Below are 19,932 nucleotides of genomic sequence, written 5' to 3'. Positions count from 1 at the left end.
TGGCAAGGACTCATCAGCCAGTGAAAGGCCATGGACTCTGGTTAGCCCTCCACATTTCCTTTTCACCCCCATAAAAAGGTTCTCCTTCCCTTGCCATGCAGGAACTTGAGCATGGCTCACCATGGCTGCAGACCCCAAATTGTAATTCTCTGCTGATCCTGGATAAACCCATCTCTGCTGAAGAAATACCTGGTAGTGTATTTGTTTCAGGTCAACGGTAAGTATACTGACAAAATAGATATATTTCTTCAATGGCGAGGAGAAAAAAAGAAAAGGAAAAACATATAGATTAAGAGACATAACAAGTAAACAATGATGACTCTCCTCAGAGTGAGTCAGATACCGTCTGGATACTGATTTGAACAAACTAACTGGAAAAATATGTATGGGGGCTTCCCTGGTGGCGCAGTGGTTAAGAATCCACCTGCCGATGCAGGGACATGGGTTCGAGCCCTGGTCCAGGAAGATCCCACATGTCGCGGAGCGACTAAGCCCGTGCACCACAACTAATGAAACTGCGCTCTCGAGCCTGCGAGCCACAACTACTGAGCCCATGCTCCACAACAAGAGAAGCCACCGCGATGAGAATCCGGTGCACCACAACGAAGAGTAGGCCCTGCTCGCCGCGACTAGAGAAAGCCCGCACGCAGCAACAAAGACCCAATGCAGCCAAAAATTAAAAAAAAAAATAGTATGGGACAATTGAAGACATTTGAATAATGGGATATTAGATGATATTAAATAATTATTGAAAAAACTTTAGACGTAATAAAGATGTTCCGATTATGAGAGAGAGAGAAAAGGAGAGGGAGAGGAGGAGAGAGAGAGAGAGAAAGACCAACCTTATCTCTTACAGATTCATACTGAAATATTTACAGATGAAATCATATGAAGTCTGGAATTTGTTTTTAAATAATCCCACAAGGTAGGTAGATGGGATGGGGAGAAGGAGGTTTACTAGAAATGTAAATTATGTAGAAAATAAGAGTGGCCTTATGTAGACAATTGGTAAGGTTCAGAGATAAATATATGGGAATTCCTTTCAGTATTCTCTATACTTCTGTGAATGTGTAAACATTTTTACAATAACTAGTTTAAAAACAAACAAACAAAGAAGACCGGCCAGTCACCTTCTTAATCTCTGACATATTTCCAAAAAGTTGAAATACATGCAGGGTAAAGGCAGGACTGCAAAAAACATTAGTTAACCTAACAGTACAGTTAGAAGCTCTGATTATTAATGTGTAAAATAACTTGGAGTATTTTTTTAATTATATATATTTTTAAAGATAAAATTTGATTTGAAAAAATATGCATATCTAAATAAAACATGTGTTAAACATGAACTATCTCTCAGCTGTAAAAATCTCTGGACTCAATGATAGGAAAGCTTCCTTTTAAGTATTTACAGTCTATAATTTTTTTCCTATTTACTTAAAAACATGAAAATTAGTAAAATTCTTTCCTGATTTCAGAATAAAAATATCAAAAGTGTGATTTAATAAAAAGTAGGTATAATACGAAGGATTAGATGGAAATGATTTCTTAAGGCAGCAGTTCTCAGATATTTCAGTTTCAAGACCCTTTGCACTCAAAATCTTTTAAGAACCCCCCAAAATGTCTGTTTATATGAGTTATTTGTGTCAGTATTTACCATAGCAAACATTAAAATTAAGACATTTTAAAATATTCACTGTTTACTTCATTTAAAATAATAATAAACCCAATGTATTTAACACAAATATTTTATGGAAATGATATTTTCAAAAGCAAAAAATTTAGTGGAAAGACTATCACTATTTTAAAATCCTTGGCTATTAATTCTATCATCTGTGTTATTTCTGGACCTATTTCTATTGATTGGTGTTTTCCCCCTCATTATGGGATGTATTTTCCTACTTCTTTACATGTCAGACTTCTAGAAAAAGGTAGCTTAATTATAAAGGGAAAGCAAGATAATTTTATTCTTTCATTCATTCACAAGCAAGTTTCATTCATTCAACTATCATTTTTTAATAAGATATTATTAAATCTTTCTTTACAATAAGATAAAATGATTTAATCTTATACCTCAAAATGTATACATTATTAATTTTTAAATAACATAAATAAATATGAAAATATAAAAATATAATCCATAAATCTAAGTAATATAATCTTAGAGCCATACAGTAACTATCTTATGTTCATTTCTTATCTCAACATCCACCTAAAAAATGAACTCAGGCCTCTTACTGATAGAGAAATGAAGCTAAGGGTAATGAAAAATTTTCCCACACCATAACAAAAAAAAGTACTTGAGTTTCATTTCTTTCTTTCACTTATAATGTTCCTATATCAAAGAAAGAGGTTTTAAAGCCAACAATAACAATGGCAGTAAGTGTTCCTATTTTAAATGAAATGCAATGGTTATTTTGACTGAACAGAAAAGTAATCTATTTTCCTTAATGTCTATAGCTTTGTGATACCAGTTGATTGTATAATTGGCCTTAATATAAATATATCTTATTAGTTCACTTTTCCATGAGAGCCCTGTTACTGAGGGAAAAGAATTAAATTTTTAAAACTTACTGTCTTAGTGCCATGCTTCAGCGTTATCTCATGCGAGTCAGGGATCTTTTGGACAGGATTCTGAAAAAAGAAAATTCCATGACATTGATGAGTAATATAACATATTTGGGGGAACTACATACCACACTCACAGGAAACTTAATTTTTAAAAATTGCATCACTGACTTTTTAACACAAAACTTTAAAAAATAGGAAGTAAAAAGTGTGAGCGTGGGACTTCCCTGGTGGCACAGTGGTTAAGAATCCCCCTGTCAATGCAGGGGACACAGGTTTGAGCCCTGCTCCGGGAAGATCCCACATGTCACGGAGCAACTAAGCCCGTGTGCCACAACTACTGAGCCTGCGCTCTAGAGCCCGCAAGCCACAACTACTGAGCCCATGTGCCACAACTACTGAAGCCCGCGCGCCTAGAGCCTGTGCTCCGCAACGAGAAGCCACTGCAATGAGAAACCCACGCACCACAACCAAGAGTAGTCCCTGCTCGCCGCAACCAAAAAAAGCCCGCGTGCAGCAACGAAGACCCAATGCAACCAAAAATAAATAAATAAAAATTAAATTAAATTAAAATATTTTTTTAAACTGTGAGCGTATCTTATTTCTGCACTTCTAGATAGATTACAATTGGTCACTTTGAGCTGATAATAAATTTATCTTAAATCTCTAAAAAGATACACCTAAGATATTCTTTAGGTTGTATGAAACCATAAGGTCCTCCCTATATGGAAAATTTTTAAAGTCCTCTTTTCACTGGTACTTGGGCATACCTTAAAGTACTTAATTTATAACAGACAACAAAATTTGCACAGGATAGATACATACCTTTTAACCCATAAAAGACTAAAAAACAAAAAACTGATATTCAAATGGTACAAATAAGGAACAGAGTCATTCACTGATTCATCGATTCAACAAAGGTTTGTTAAAGTAAGATTATACCAGATGCTAAGTGGCGTTAGACACAGCCTCTACTCTTCTCTCCTCCCAAGAAGCGTATGGTCTAAGAGGGAAACATCAGTGACTCTACTTCCATATAATACATGCTGTGTTAGAAGGGGTATGGACAGAATAACTGAGGGATGACGAAGATGGATGCATAAATCAGACAGAAGAGGTCACACTGATCATTTAAATAAGAAGTTTCATTGGTTAGTCAAGTCTCCATTATCCAAGAGCAGGGTAGTTATACTAAAATTCTACAGCCATGACAAATTCATGTTAGGATTATCTTGCAATCTAATGAATTAAACATGTTCAGAGAATTCCCTGGTGGTCCAGTGATTAGGACTCTGCACTTTCACTGCCAAGGGCCCAAGTTCAACCCCTGGTCGGGGAACTAAGATCCCACAAGCCATGTAACACAAGCCATGTGGCATGCCCAAAACAAATAAACAAACAAACAAAAACGTGCAATCTACAGACTTTGGTCCCTAACTTCCCTCCTTTATTAGGATCCTTGATGAACCAATCAATCACTAGTTCTTTCTATTTTATCTTAAATCTTTCCCCTACCATGGCTCTTTCTCCTCAGAATATGAACAATTTAAGTACGTCCCATATTGGGACTTCCCTCGTGGTGCAGTCGTTACGAATCTGCCTGTCAGTGCAGGGGACACGGGTTCGATCCCTGGTCTGGGAAGATCCCACATGCTGTGGAGCAACTAAGCCCCCATGAGCCACAACTACTGAGCCTGCGCTCTAGAGCCCATGGGCCACAACTTCTGAGCCCGTGTGCCACAACTACTGAAGCCCGCACGCCTAGAGCCCGTGCTCCACAAGAGAAGCCACTGCAATGAGAAGCCCATGCAACGCAACGAAGAGTAGCCCCGCTCGCCGCAACTAGAGAAAGCCCGTGCGCAGCAACGAAGACGCAACGCAGCCAAAAATAAATAAACAAATTATATTTAAAAAGAAGTACATCCCATATTAAAACACACACACACCCCAATTTCGCCTAGGTTTACTGCTATACCACTGTCTTTTCCTTTACAATCAAGCTTCCTCACACTACAGTTTTCACTCATTGTCTCTACTTTCTTTCACCCCTCTACCTCTACCACTTTGGCACTTGTCATTTAATTCCCAGTACCTAGCACAGTTCTTGGTACTTAAAGGACTCTTAGTAAATATTTCTTGAATGAATAAATAAGTCACTATAAATGTCCCAGGACACTTTTCAGAACTTAATCTGCACGTCTGACCTTTCAACAGCATGATAACTACTTAACTATTTCCTCCAACTTGAAACTATTCTTTCTTGGGAGGAAACAGCCTTGATAAAAAGCCAGAAACTCTAGGGTTTTAAAATCAAGCTCTGATACTCATTAACCTTGTCATAACCTCAGGAGAGTAATGACTCTCAGTTTCCTCATTTGCAAACAGGATAATAGCACCTGCCCCTTAGGTTACTGTGAGGTAAGTGGTTTAAAGCTCATGATACAGAGTTCGGTACAAAGTAGGTACTCAATAAATGACAGCCACCATTTATTCTAAGGCTTACCTCCTGTCTCTCTTGTCATATTATCTTAGTCTATTTCCAGGCTTCTCTTCCTTTTTACTTGGCTAATTCCTACTCACCCTTTAAGACGCAGTTCAGATGTGACCTGCTCCTGGAAGCATTTCTCAACATTTCAAACTCTGGGTTAAATGACCCTTCCATGCACTCCCATGATACCCTCTCCTTGTCTCTATCACAGAACCTATCATAATACATTGTAATTTTTGACCGGTCTCCCTCCACACCACTCCGTGACCAAACTCAAGAGATGCTTCTCAAAGACTGTGTATATATATCGTCTCTGGGTCCCCAATCCACAAAACACCTGGTATATGGCAGACACAAGAGTTTTTGGAGTGTATTAATGGCCCTTACAATGTCTACCTCGTAAATCACATTAGATAATTTTTAATTTACCTCAAACATTAATGTTTATGTCCATAAAGAAGAAGCGGTAGGTGCTATCCATCAGGTGAGCCTGGTGAGTGTGAGTCATATTTTCCAAAAGTGAAAACCTTTGAAGACCAAATGATTCTATCCCAGACTAAAAGCACATGTAAAGTTGCAAGTATAGAGAAATAAAGGCAATTTTGTCTTAAACCATTTGCATCTGAGAAGTGGCTATAGTTCATTACCACCACAGATCAGTAAAGAAGGAGATCAGGGTGCTTCCCTGGTGGCACAGCGGTTGAGAATCCACCTGCCAATGCAGGGGACACGGGTTCGTGCCTCGGTCTGGGAAGATCCCACATGCCACGAAGCGGCTGGGCCCGTGAGCCATGGCCGCTGAGCCTGCGCGTCTGGAGCCTGTGCTCCACCACGGGAGAGGCCACAACAGTGAGAGGCCCGCGTACCGCAAAAAAAAAAAAAAAAAAAAAAAAAGAAGAAGGAGATCAGGAACCAAGAGGCACTGAACAAAAACACTTACCTCATAGTAACCCAAGGAACTGCTGGAGAGTTTGCAGTTTATTTCAAGACAAACACATTACAGTATGGTTTACTATGTTTTAGAAAGTCCTGCACACACCAATATTGGAGATACCAATATTCCAACACAAATTCCAAAATAATTTAAAAGTTGAACAAATGAATTCTGGACTACCCCTACATTAAATTATGTAAACCACTGCTCCCTTTGCAGTTGATAATATTTGTAAGTAATAAAAACTCAAGTAAAGGTGCTAAGTCCTCCTGAAAGAAACAGGAGAACAGTTCAAATGTTTTACTTAAAGAAGAATCTATTATATTATCATTTCATAACCAATTCCTTTTTCATCACTCAGGAAAGAAAAACACTGTCACCAGAAGGAAGGATGAAAATTATTTCACTGAATTCAATGCAGAACGTGCCTATATACAGACAATTTCTGACATGTAAAGAAAAAACTTACAAGAATACAGAACAACTCAGTATTTACATTAGGAATGAATTAAATGTTTAAATAAGTATTGTTTACATTTAAAATCAAAGTTTTACTGGAAATCATGTAGGGCATAACTCATAAAAAGCCCATATAATTGGCACAACTAAATCATCTGAAATAGTAGCAATCCATCTTTTGGTAGCATATCACTTGATGGTGACTGTTCTTCTTCCAGAACTTTTACTAATGACTTTTTGAAATATGGCTTAGTGTGAAATTTGCTGTAACAGTAAAATATTTTCAAGATTTCCCTGCCAGGGGACATCATAAACTACAAGACTTCAAATGAAGTCATTTATTACCAAAATTCATAACAAGAGCTACAGTCTTAATGGAAGAGAGGAAAAGATACCAGTTTTTGTTTTGTTTTGGTTTTAAATGCCAACCAAAGGATTATTTCCCAGGCTCTTTCGTTTACCCCAGTAAGAACAATGATAGCAAACATATCTAGAATAACGTGAGCAATTCCATCTCATATACTATACATACATCCTTGTAGTGTTTTTCAAAAGACTTGCAAATCATTTATAACCTTTCTGGGGTAATATGTCATAAATTTTAGAAGTTATATATGTATAGTAGTATGAGTCAAAATAAAAAGTCTACTCAGTAATAAAAATCTACCACAAAGTGGCTAACAGTTGGGACAGAGAATGGGGATTTCCAACCAGGAGTTTGAAAATGAATGCCACTTTCTCCCAGAAACCACTCTGGAAAGAGTTACCAGTGCAGAACCATAAGCAACCAGAATTAGAGTCCATTCTGGTGTAACTCTTAAAATGAATTCACTTATTCACTCACTCACTAATCACACATTCACTTGACAACATTTATTGAGTATTTAATTATATACTACATACCACATACCAGGAACTAAGTTAAAGATAAAAAGACCAATAACAAAGACTCTGCTCGTGAAGAACTATCAGTCCATCAAAGCAAAACAGACAGGTAAACAAACAGGCAAACTAAAATGTTTCAGACGCTATGACAGAAGGATGCACAGGGTTCAGCGCTCAATTCCACCGTGCCTGGGGAAGTAGAGAGTGATTAGAAAAGGCTTCATACAAGAGATGTTTGAGATGCTTTTGGAAAAACAGAAGTTCCCTAGATGAATGTGGAGGGCAACTAGGCGAGAATAAGATGAATTTTGACACTTTCTGAGTTGCAAATATTTTTGCCTGGCTAGAGTTTAAATTGCTGGGCAGGAAAAAGGAGAAGGATGTGTGGGGTCGGGGTGGGGGGGTGTATTTTTTTTTAATGTTAACCCAGAGAGTTCATTATGAGCCAGATTGTATACAATGCCAAGAATATGAAATTTAAGCTCTGAGCCATATAGAGTAATTTGATAAGACTTGAGATTTCAAAAAAATCACCGAGGCATCAAAAGACACACTTAACACGGTGAAAAGGCAATCTACACAACGGGAGAAACTATCTGCAAATCATATATCTGATATGGTGTTAATATCCAGAATATATTTAAAACTCCTATGACTCAACAACTACAATGAAAAAAACCCAATTCAAAATTTGGCAAAGAACTTCAATAGTTATTTCTGCAAAGAAGTTATACAGATGACCAACAAGCGAATGGAAAGGTACTCAACATCACTAATCCTTAGGGAAATGCAAATCAAAACCACAATGAGAGGGCTTCCCTGGTGGCGCAGTGGTTAAGAATCCACCTGCCAATGCAGGGGACACGGGTTTGAGCCCTGGTCCGGGAAGATCCTACATGCACGGAGCAACCAAGCCTGTGTGCCACAACTACTGAGCCTGCACTCTAGAGTCCACGAGCCACTACTACTGAGCCCGCGTGCCACAACTACTGAAGTCCGTGCGTGAGCCTGTGCTCCACAACAAGAGAAGCCATGCAATGGCCATGCAATGAGAAGCCCAACCACCGCAACAAAGAATACCCCCGCTCGCCACAACTAGAGAAAGCCTGCGCACAGTAACGAAGACCCAACACAGCTAAAAATAAATAAATTTTAAAAAAAAACCACAATGAGATACCACTTCATACCCAATGCAAAAGCTAATATTTAAGGGACAAAAAGAAAAACAAAATAAGTCTTAGCAAAGATGGACAGAAACTGGAACACATACACTGCTGGAGGGAAATAGCGCAGCTGCTATGTAAAACAGTATGGTAGTTCTTAAAAAAACTTAAACAAGAATTACCTTATGATTCAGCAATTCCATTGGTGTATATACCCCAAAGAACTGAAAAGCAGTGTCTCAAAGCGATGTTTGTACACTCATGTTCAAAGCAGCTTTATTCACAATAGTCAAAAGGTAGGAGCAACTCAAGTGTCCATCCATGGATGAAGGAACAGTCATATAAATATACAGTGGAATATTATTCTGTCTTAAAGAGGAAGGAAATTCTGACACATGCTACAACATGGGTGAACCTGGAGAACATTATGCTAAGTGAAATAAGCCACTCACAAAAAGAGAAATACTGTATAATTGCACTCATCTGAGGTATACAGAGTAGTCAAATTCACAGAGACAGAACGCACAGTGGTTGCCAGAGTTTGGGGGAAGAGATGGAAATGGAAAGTTGTCGTTTAATGGGTAGAGTTTCTGTTTTGCAAAAATGAAAAAGTTCTGGAGACTGGATGCACAACAATGTAACACTACAGAGCCGTACATTTTAAAATGATTAAGACTGGGACTTCCCTGGTGGCTCAGTGGTTAAGAATCTGCCTGCCAATTCAGGGGACACAGGTTCAATCCCTGGTCCGGGAAGATCCCACATGTCGTGGAGCAACTAAGCCTGTGCACCACAACTACTGAGCCTGCACTCTAGAGCCTGCGAGCCACAACTCCTGAGGCCACACACCACATCTACTGAAGCCTGCGCACCTAGAGCCCGTGCTCTGCAACAAGAGAAGCCACCGCAATGAGATGCCCGCTTGCCGCAACTAGAGAAAGCCTGAGTGCAGCAACAAAGACCCAACACAGCCAAAAATAAGCTAATTAACTAATTTTAAAAAATAAAATAAGATAAATTTTAAAAAATGATTAAGACTGTAAATTTTACATTATGTGTATTTTGCCAAAACTAAAAAAAAATTTTAATAGATACAACACACATAAGCAAACAAAAAAAGATTAAAAGATGCATACTCTTATGCCTGAATACTTCTCAATACTCTAATAAATGTTAGGTAAGTGTCAAAAAAATCATTTATCCAATGTTTATAAAATCTTCCTCCAAAAATGTAAAGTTACACGTCTAAAATACTGCAGGAAGGAAAGACAATTTTCTAGCTAAATCTCACAGCTGGTTCCAATCCTTCAATTAGCAGTATTCCCAAACCACTTCTAAATTACCTTCAAACCATTTATGCCCTATTGCAAGCTGAAATCTTAGAGAACATTTCTTAGTAACATGACTTAAGAGCACACTATTAGATAATTTTTATACTTGTGTGAGAGCCGAGAAACTCGAAAAGGATAGTTCATTCTTATATTTTATCAGAAATCACTTTTTTAAAAAAACACGACATTAGCAATAAACACAAAGATGACAATTTTCTATGTTTATTTATCATAAAACAATGGCAGGTAATTAGCCAACAGGATTTATATCAAATGACATTTATTTTCAAGGCTACCATGAAAATGTGCCCTGTCATTTCTTAACACCCTAAAATTTTATGAATATGTCAGCTTTTATTCTTATTTGCTCTCTAAGTCCAAAGACTTGAAATCTAGACATGACTCTGACATTAACTGCCACTTGCAATCTTCACTCAGCCATTTAACTGTACAGAACCTCAGCTTTTCCACTTGTAAAAGTGAAAGAGTTGGACCAGGTAATTCACGACATTCTATGATGACATGGTCTACCTTAAACTCACATCTGGAACTAAGAACACTACCCTATGTCCTTCCCTGACTTCCATCTTTTTTACTCCACACTGCTCACTACCATGATATTACTCTTCCTACTGCATTTCTCACTGAGAACCTTCAATGTTTCTCCACCACCTTTAGTCCCAATTGTAACCTCTCAGAGCATCACACATATTGTTTTAGAAATTTTCATTTGTAGAATGTTATTCCAGGTTAACTTTAGAAAAATTAATGTTTTTAAGAAGTTTCTGGTCAAAGGGTACAAACTTTCAGTTACAAGATAAATAAGTTCTGAGGATCAAAGGTACAGCATGGTGACTACAGTTAATAACCCTGTGCTTACACTTGAAGTTTGCTCAAAGAATAGATCTTAAGTGTTCTTGCCATACCAAAAAAAAGAAAAAGGTGACTGTGTGAGGCGATGGATGTGTTCATTGATTGTGGTAATTATTACACAATGTATACATATATCAAACCATCACATTATACATGTTAAGTATCAATACATACAATTTTTATTTGTCAGTTATACCTCAATAAAGCTAGAAAATAAATATCATTAAAAAAACAAAAAAGTTTCATACATAATCAAAACAGCAGATCATTTCTCAAAAGATATTAATCTCTAAAGAGCCTACCAATATTCCTATCATTTGCAGTGGTATTTATTTTTCATTGATTACTTATCAATGTAGGCATTAAGATCCCACCCTTACCCACATAATTAACCACTCCAGGCAGGAACAGAAGAACAGAGGTTGAGCTTGCCAGAATTAAGAAGGAACAGCCTCACTTTCTAAGACCCCTATAATGAAACTCTCCCCTCCCACTTCTTTACCCCTACCCAAAAGAGAAGGCTTTCCTTTACAACTATAAAGGAAGAGGGAAAATTTCACCAGCTCAGACTGGAGTCCCTGAGTTTTACCATTTGTCCTATTCCTAAAAAAGGCCCACCTCTACCATGTCAGTGGCAACAATGTACACACCATTCTCACATCTTCACAACTTGAACTAATTATCCCCTCAAAACTTCAAGTCCTTAGCCTTATCTACAAGGAATAAGAATTTGTTACAATGATTCTTTTGGGAAACAAAGCACTTTTATAAGTGGAGTAAAGATTAATACAAACCTCAGCCTGATAGTGCCACTGTTCTCATAGAAGCCTCTCTAATGCCTTGCTACTCAAAGAACAGTCCACAGAGCAGCACCAGGGGCATCACCCAGGAACTTGTTAAAATTCAGAATGTTGGACCTCTCCCAGACCTACTAAATCAGAATCTGCTTTTTAATAAGGTCCCCAGGAGACTTATGTGCACATTAAAGCATGAGAAGCAGGGAGTTCCCTGGTGGCCTAGTGGTGAGGATTCCAGGCCTTCAATGCCGTGACCTAGTCAGGGAACTGAGATCCTGCAAGCTGCGTGGCATGGCCAAAATAATAATAATAATAAAGTATGAGAAGCAAAAGTTTTCTGAGATTACCACTTTACTGCAACACAAGTTCACCAGTCCTATTACAGCTTGATAGTATATTGCCTGAGCTACATTTTATACCTTAAGATAATTTCTATAACCTAAAAAAAGATATTCAACTGGAAAATCTTTTTTTCCCATTTGTTAATTTTTTATTACCCCAGAACAGGAAGACTAACATGTAACATGTTTCTTTTCTTTTCTTTTATTGAAGTATAGTTGATTTACAATATTGTGTTAGTTTCAGGTATACAGCATAGTGATTCAGTATTTCTGCAGATTATACTCCATTATAGGTTATTACAAGATAATAGGTATAATTCTCTGTGCTATACAGTATATATTTGTTGCTTATCTATTTTATATATAGTAGTTTGTATTTGTTGATCCCATACCCCTTATTTGTCCCTCCCCCTTTCCCTCTGCTCTTTGGTGCCACAAGTTTGTTTTCTGTATCTATGAGTCTGTTTCTCTTTTGCATAAACATTCATTTGTATTATTTTTTAGATTCCATGTATAAGTGATATCATATACTATTTGTCTTTCTCTTTCACTGGAAAATCTTGGAAGTCAAATTTAACTTTCAATTTAGCAAAAATCTTACTCTATAATTCAATTTTCCAAACTGCCAGGCAACATGGGATTTTTTTTCCAATTCATACAACCATTCATTCAACAGGTACTTAATAAAACTCATATTGTTTTAAAGAGTCAAGGCAAGAGCAGGACAAGAATCTGGATTCTGTTACTTACTAGTGGTAAGAATGAAAAAATCCCTTCTTCATAGAGCCTCTACTTCCTTAAGCATCTACTGTATATAAATAATAATAATAATAGTAACAGCTAGCATATACATGCATACTATGGGCCAAGCACTGCTCAAGGCACCACATATATACTAAGTAATTTAATCCTCACAACAACTCTCTGATAGGTCCTATTATCACCCCATTTTAAAGATGAGGACACCGAGGCAAAGAGAGGTTAAGTAATTTGTCCATGGTCACATAACTGGTAAGTCACTGAGAGGGAATTTGAACTTAGAAGTCTGGTCCCAAAGTCTGTGCACATAATCATTACAACATAATGCCTCCTCTATAGTAACACTTACCCTGTTAGCTTCGCAGAGTTGCCGTGATAACCAAATGAGTTACTGTGCCAAAACACTTTATAACTACAACCCCATTATAAGTAAGACATTATTATGAGCCTATGGCTATAAAGGTTTTATCCTGAAAGTACACATTTGAGAAATTGTTTGAGACCAGGTATAAAAATGCCTTGAGATAGAAAAGTTTCACCAACTTTCAGAATCTTAGATATGCAGTGCAGAATTAGTTCAACATGGGTTATACACTGTAGTATTTTGAGTTATGTTTAAGATTTCATAACTTTTTTTAATAAAAATTGAGTTATTACTTGGGCAGTCTTGTGATATTCAGTTAAAGATGCACAGACTGTACAAATTTTGACTATAAAAAATGTCAAGGTATCAGTCAAATTAGTGAGAATTAATTTATTTGGAAAAATAAAAGAAGCTTGAGACATAATAAATTTTTATCAAATTCACCTCGTACTGAGAAAAAATATATTTTAATCCTTCTCCCCTACTACAGCTCTCTTGAAAACTAACACTGCAGAATAGATACCATATATTATTTAATGTAACTCTGCATACATGCAAAAGCATGTATATGCTTCACAACTGTAAAAGGTATAGTGAAAATTAAAGGCATCCCCAAAGCCAATCTGTATAGATTCTCTTGTATTCATTCTACAGTCCTAGCTCTAGCAATTCTACACCCTATTCATCCCACCAAATATGGAACAGACAAATTATTAACACTCCACCATACTTTCCATAATGTCTAAAGCCACCACTACTACAACAAAATATTTTAAATTGCTCTTGGGCATTTCTTGCTAGAGAACAAAAGCAGATTGTTTACTTGTCATCTCCTCATTAGTCTGTAAAATCCTTGAGGACAGATACTAAGTCTTATTTAATTTGCATCTTCAGTACTTAGCACAGTGTCTGACATACAGTACATGCTCAAATATATTCATTCTTAACTAAAGATATAAATCACCTAGTAATGACAGTTTGTTTTTAAAAGAAAATAAACATGAAATCCATGAGAAAAAAAATACACAAGCAGAGTTTATCCGTCCTTTCTAAAATATGGGGATGTATTTATTAACTATTTATATTTTATATCTACTCTTAAAATTTTTTCTCTGTATCCTCAGGATAAAACATTCAAGGCCGCAGACAGACTTACTGTAAGCTGTACCTAATAAAGCCTAAGTGCCAGGTACTATATGCTAAACACCAGGAAACCCAAAATAAGGAAGACACAGGCACTGTCTTCATAGAGCTCAGAAACTACAGAAGGTGCACACTTGTAAACAAATAACTATCACAACAATGATCATTTTATCATAGTTCTGACAACTACAATAATAGGAGAGTGTCCTTTGTCAAATCATACACAAAAATTAACTCAAAATATACCAAAGACCTAAATGTGACTAAAACTATAAAACTCGCAGGAAAAAAAAAAAAAACATAGGAGTTAATGTTCACAACCTTGGGTTAGGCTACTTAGATATGACACCAAAAGCACAAGCAACAATACAAAAACCAGACAAACTGGACTCCACCAAAATTTTAAATTATTATACTTCAAAGTACACCATCAAAGAAGGTGACAGGACAACCCACAGAATGAAAGAAAATATTTGCAAATCAAGTATTTAAGAAGGAATTTGTGTCCAGAATACATAAAGAACCCTTATAACTCAATAATAAATAAACAAATAACCCAACTGAAACAGGCAGAAGAGCTGAAGAGACATTTCTCCAAATAAAACATACAAAAGGCCCATAAGCACATGAAACAATGTTCAACATCATTATTCTTTAGGGAAATACAAATCAAAACCACAATGAGATTCCACATCACATCCACCAAGATGGCTATAATCAAAAAGACAAACAATAAAGTGTGTTGGTGAGGATGTGGAGAAATTGAACCCTCACAGACTACTGATGGGATTGTAAAATGGTGCAACTACTTTGGAAAACAGTTTGGCAGTTCCTCAAAATGTTAAACATAGAGTTATCATATGACCTAGCAATTCCACTCTTAGATATACACCCCAAAAAAACCAAAAACATACATCCATACAAATAATTCTAGACAAATATTCATAGCAACATTATTCATAATAGCCAAAAAATGTAAACACCCAATGTCCATCAACTAATGAATGCATTTTTTAAATGTAGTATGTGCATATAATAGAATATTATTTGGCAATAAAAAGTAATGAAGTACTGATACATGCCACAACATGGATGAACCTTGAAAACATTATGCTAAGTGAAAGAAATCAGTCACAAAAGACTACTTACTGTATTATTCCATTGATATGAAATGTCCAGAATAGGCAAATCCATACAGACAGAAAGTAGATTAGTGGTTGCCAAGAGTTGGAGGAATGCTAGCAGAGGGAGAATAGGGAATGAAAGTAAAAGGCTACAAGGTTGCTTTTTGGAAGGATAAAAATGTTTTAAAATGAGTTAGCAGTGATGGCTGCACAACTAACTCTATGGTTACACGAAAAGCTACTGAATTGTATATCTGAAAATTATGAATTTGAGGGTATTAGTTATATCTCAGTAAAGCTGTTATAAAATTTTTTAAATAACAGAGGAATATAACTAATACACAAGTAGCATAAGGAAGGAGGTATTCAACTCTCCCTTTGTCAGTGAACGCTTTTAAAAGGAGAAAATGCACTCCTTTCACAATGATAAAAATTGGATCCTGCAAAATGAAAAGGTTCTTCATTGATGCAGACAGGTCTGTCACAATGTTACCCACAGGGCCACTACTTACATAAACTACCAAGAGAATGGAGTTGTACTAAGTATTGACCAGGGTCCACACAGAAGGAAAAGCATGTGGGAATGCATGAAAGAGTAGTCATATTCAAAGACTGCTAATAGCTTGTATGGTTGGGGCATGAGACAAGTGTAGGAGAGACAACTGATGACCTTGAGAAGGAGAATAGGTCACAACCAGTGGTAAAGGAAGGCATACTGGTTAAACACATGTATTCTGGAGTAGATTTTCCTAGATTTGAAACCTGGCTCCGCCGTTTACCGTGGCTTTGGGGAAGTTAGTGCCCCTGAGTATCAGTTTCCTCATCTTCAAAAGAGGATAACAGAAGTAGGAGGATTAAATGAGTTATTTCACTTTAAGTGCTTAGAACTTTGCTGTACAAAGGAAGTATCCACTTACTGTCAGCACTATTGCTGGGCTCTAGATTTGAGCATACGCTTATTTCTTTATCATAAATCAAACAAAAGGGGACTGCAGATACTGAACTGTGGCTTAACACTGAATTCCTGGTTTGTTAGAGCATCACTTTTTTCTTTTTTTGGCCACACTGTGTGGCATTTGGAACTACCTGGACGAGGATCGAACCCGTGCTCCTTGCAGTGGAATTGAAGAGTCTTAACCACTGGACCACCAGGGAAGACCCGAGCATCACTTTTAATGAGAGTAAAAATCAAGACTATGCCATTAACTCCTTCATTTAATCAAAAAAAATTTTTTTAACCCCATTTGTAGTGTTCAAGGTTCTGCGGCATGCAGAGGTGAACAAAGACTCCCTGATTCCAACCCAGACGAGTAGAGAAATGGCAAAATTACTATCCAACAGCTGCCTGGTAGGCTATCTGAATCAACTTGGTGGTCTTGGTATTATTTCAAATTCACAATTAGCTGCACTTCCAGCACTCAGCACAAACAGTATGAACAAAATGTCCCTCCAAATAAGAATCAAGGTCTATAGAAGCATTTTTTTTAAAAGTAAGCTCTGTTGGTGCTGCTTGAATATTTACTTACATGCTATTTTATCAATTTGGCACTTAAAAATATAAAATGTACTCAAATGCAAACTTTATAATCTTGGTAACAGGAAAGTACAATTCTACTAAAAGACATCTCAATACCAGTAAATATTAATGATTTTGTAAAGATTCTTTAAAAGCACTTTTTTGAATTAAAGCACTAAGAAATCTTTTTCAAAATTGACATACGCAAATCTTCCACTATTACCCATGTAAATAGAAGCGGTGAAAGAACAACGGAGATGTTTCACTTTCAAATACTGTGTTTATACCTACTAACCTGAAAAACTGATGTCTGTTTTTACAGCTTCTTTAACATCTAGAGGAGTGCAAAAATAATTACATGACCTTTGCTCTTAAGAATACTTACTAGTTGGAAGACAGAAGAAAACAAAATGAGATCAATAAATAAAGTAACTCAAAGTAACACTTTAAAGTAATAAACTGAGAGTAAAAAATGGCGGGTGGGGGGGGCTTCCCTGGTGGCACAGTGGTTGAGAATCCGCCTGCCGATGCAGGGGACATGGGTTCGTGCCCCGGTCCGGGAAGATCCCACATGCCGTGGAGCAGCTGGGCCCGTGAGCCATGGCCGCTGAGCCTGTGCGTCCGGAGCCTGTGCTCCGCAATGGGAGAGGCCACAACAGTGAGAGGCCCGCGTACTGTTAAAAAAAAAAAAAAAGGCGGGGGGGTGGAATTTAATTACACTGCATGCAATTTCTTTTTTAAATTTTAAGGTAAATGGATAAAGAAGATGTGGCACATATATAAAATGGAATATTACTCAGCCATAAAAAGAAACTAAATTGAGTTATTTGTAGTGAGGTGGGTGGACCTACAGTCTGTCATACAGAGTGAAGTCAGAAGGAGAAAAACAAATACCGTATGCTAACACATATATATGGAATCTAAAAAAAAAATGGTTCTGATGAACCTAGGGGGGCAGGACAGGAATAAAGACACAGACATAGAGAATGGACTTGAGGGCATGGGGAAGGGGAAGGGGAAGCTGGGACGAAGTGAGAGAGCAGCACTGACACATATACACTACCAAACGTAAGGTAGATAGCTAGTGGGAAGCAGCTGCATGGCACAGGGAGATCAGCTCGGTGTTTTGCGACCACCTAGAGGGGTGCGATAAGGAGGGTGGGAGGGAGACGCAAGAGGGAGGGGATATGGGAATATATGTATGCATATAGCTTATTCACTTTGTCATACAGCAGAAACTAACACAACACTGTAAAGCAGTGTTAAAAAAAATGTTTTTTGTTTTTTTTTTGCTTTATAACAAATTTAATCAGTTATACATATACATATGTTTCCATATCCCCTCCCTTAAAAAAAATGTTTTTAAGGTAAAATGAAACATACATGAAACAGAGCCAAAAGGTGAAGCATATGTAGGAAGACATAAGAAACTGGAAAAAAAGAGAAATGAAAGCAGAAGATAAAAAAGACGAGGATTACACATAGGTAAATAACAAGTGAAGGACTTTGGCAGGTCCAATTACAATAGTATTAATAGAACTATGAAGTATAAATGATGCAACCCACTGAACGTAAGATCAAAAATACAAAGTGTGAAAAAAAACTTCGGTGTTATAAGCAGAGAGAGTCAGGGGGAATAAAAGAAGATGAGGCTTTCATTACTTCATATAAAGTACTAATGATAGTAAAAATCCTTGGGTAAAGGGGAAAAGAAGTTCTGAGAAAGAAGATGTCCAAGGGATTGTTTGCAGAAATGAACAAGGGTTCTGTGAATCCAGAAGATAAGTATATGGCTGTAATAAATAATAAAGGATACAAGGGAGAACATAATAACTTTTTTTCATGATTACAAGATAAGTAGTCAACTGAAAAGGAGACCTAAATTTTCATTAAAAAGGGGCATTAAAAGGTTTGACTAAAATATCTTAAAGTGAAATTTAAATTTCTAAAGAGTTTATTTAATCTTTAACAAAAATTAAGTCGTAACTACATCAAATCTCAGAATACACTAAATCTTACAATCCATAAAGAATGAATCAGGTATTACTTTATAAGAAGTAGGGAGTAATTTTTCCAACTAAAATTTAGACGACATAAAATGGCATCACACTGAGTAGCCCCTGCTCACCGCAACTAGAGAAAGCCCGTGCACAGCAACGAAGACCCAACGCAGCCAATAATTAATTAATTAATTAATTAATTTTTTAAAATGGCATCACAGACTATACAGGATCAACTTTGGCAGGATCATTAAGGGGGCTGTTTTTGCAAAAAAAAATTCAAAACCTTCGTGAATTTTCTCCAAGGCTCTTAATCCCATAATATTCAAATCGTTTTTTATCCTTGTCAATTTTCTCTTTTTCAATTAAGAACTGGTCTGGGACTTCCCTAGTGGCGCAGTGGTTAAGAATCCACCTGCCAATGCAGGCGACACAGGTTCAAGCCCTCGTCTGGGAAGATCCCACATGCTGTGGAGCAACTAGGCACGTGCACCACAACTACTGAGACTGCACTCTAGAGCCTGAGAGCCCACAGCTACTGAGCTCGCGTGCCACAACTACTGAAGCCCGCATGCCTAGAGCCCATGCTCCGCAACAAGAGAAGCCCCCACAATGATAAGCCCATGCGCCGCAATGAAGAATAACGCCTGCTCACCACAAATAGAGAAAGCCGGTGCACAGCAACAATGACCGAATGCACCAAAAATGAATAAATTAATTAAATAAATTTTAAAAAAAGAACTGGTGTAACTTAACTAGATCCTCATTTGACAAAGGCTTTGAGTGAGGGACCTCCTTAACATCACTTCCAAAGACTTAAAGAAATTTTACATCTGCGAGATTTGCTATTCACTATATATCCATTACATTGATAGACGTTTTTACCAGAATTTAATGCTGAATACTTAGATTTTAAAACAACTTGTAATTTGAGGAGACTACAATCAGTCAGATAAAAAGTACCTCCTGTCTTCTTCATTGCACTTAACTGCCCTTTGCATTGTCTGCATATTGTCTGCATCTTCCCCACTATACACTAATTACTGAAAATAAAGAAAATGGTCCATACTAGCAGTCATTCACATTGCAGGTGCACAAAATAAAAACCCTTGATTAGAGGCAGAAAGGACCCATACTACGGACCATTCTCAGAAGCCACCTGAGAGGATACAAAAGCCCACCTAGAAATG

At 37.1% G+C, this 19,932-nt stretch overlaps 1 protein-coding gene across 2 annotated transcripts in view; it reads right to left on the bottom strand.

The window, feature by feature from the left end:
- Nucleotides 1–19,932, bottom strand: part of WDR70 (WD repeat domain 70) — a 316,067-nt gene that overhangs the window by 259,215 nt on the left and 36,920 nt on the right. For both annotated transcript variants that reach the window (XM_081231053.1, XM_081231052.1), the window contains exon 6: nucleotides 2,572–2,631. In XM_081231053.1, the coding sequence (XP_081087179.1) occupies nucleotides 2,572–2,631 (60 nt within the window). The remainder of the gene's footprint in view (nucleotides 1–2,571; nucleotides 2,632–19,932) is intronic.

Source organism: Mesoplodon bidens (genome assembly GCF_964165515.1).
Source record: "Mesoplodon bidens genome assembly, chromosome: 4".
Classification (NCBI taxonomy): domain Eukaryota; kingdom Metazoa; phylum Chordata; class Mammalia; order Artiodactyla; family Ziphiidae; genus Mesoplodon; species Mesoplodon bidens.
Note: the sequence above shows the minus strand (reverse complement) of the source record. Positions and strands in the feature narration are given on the sequence as shown.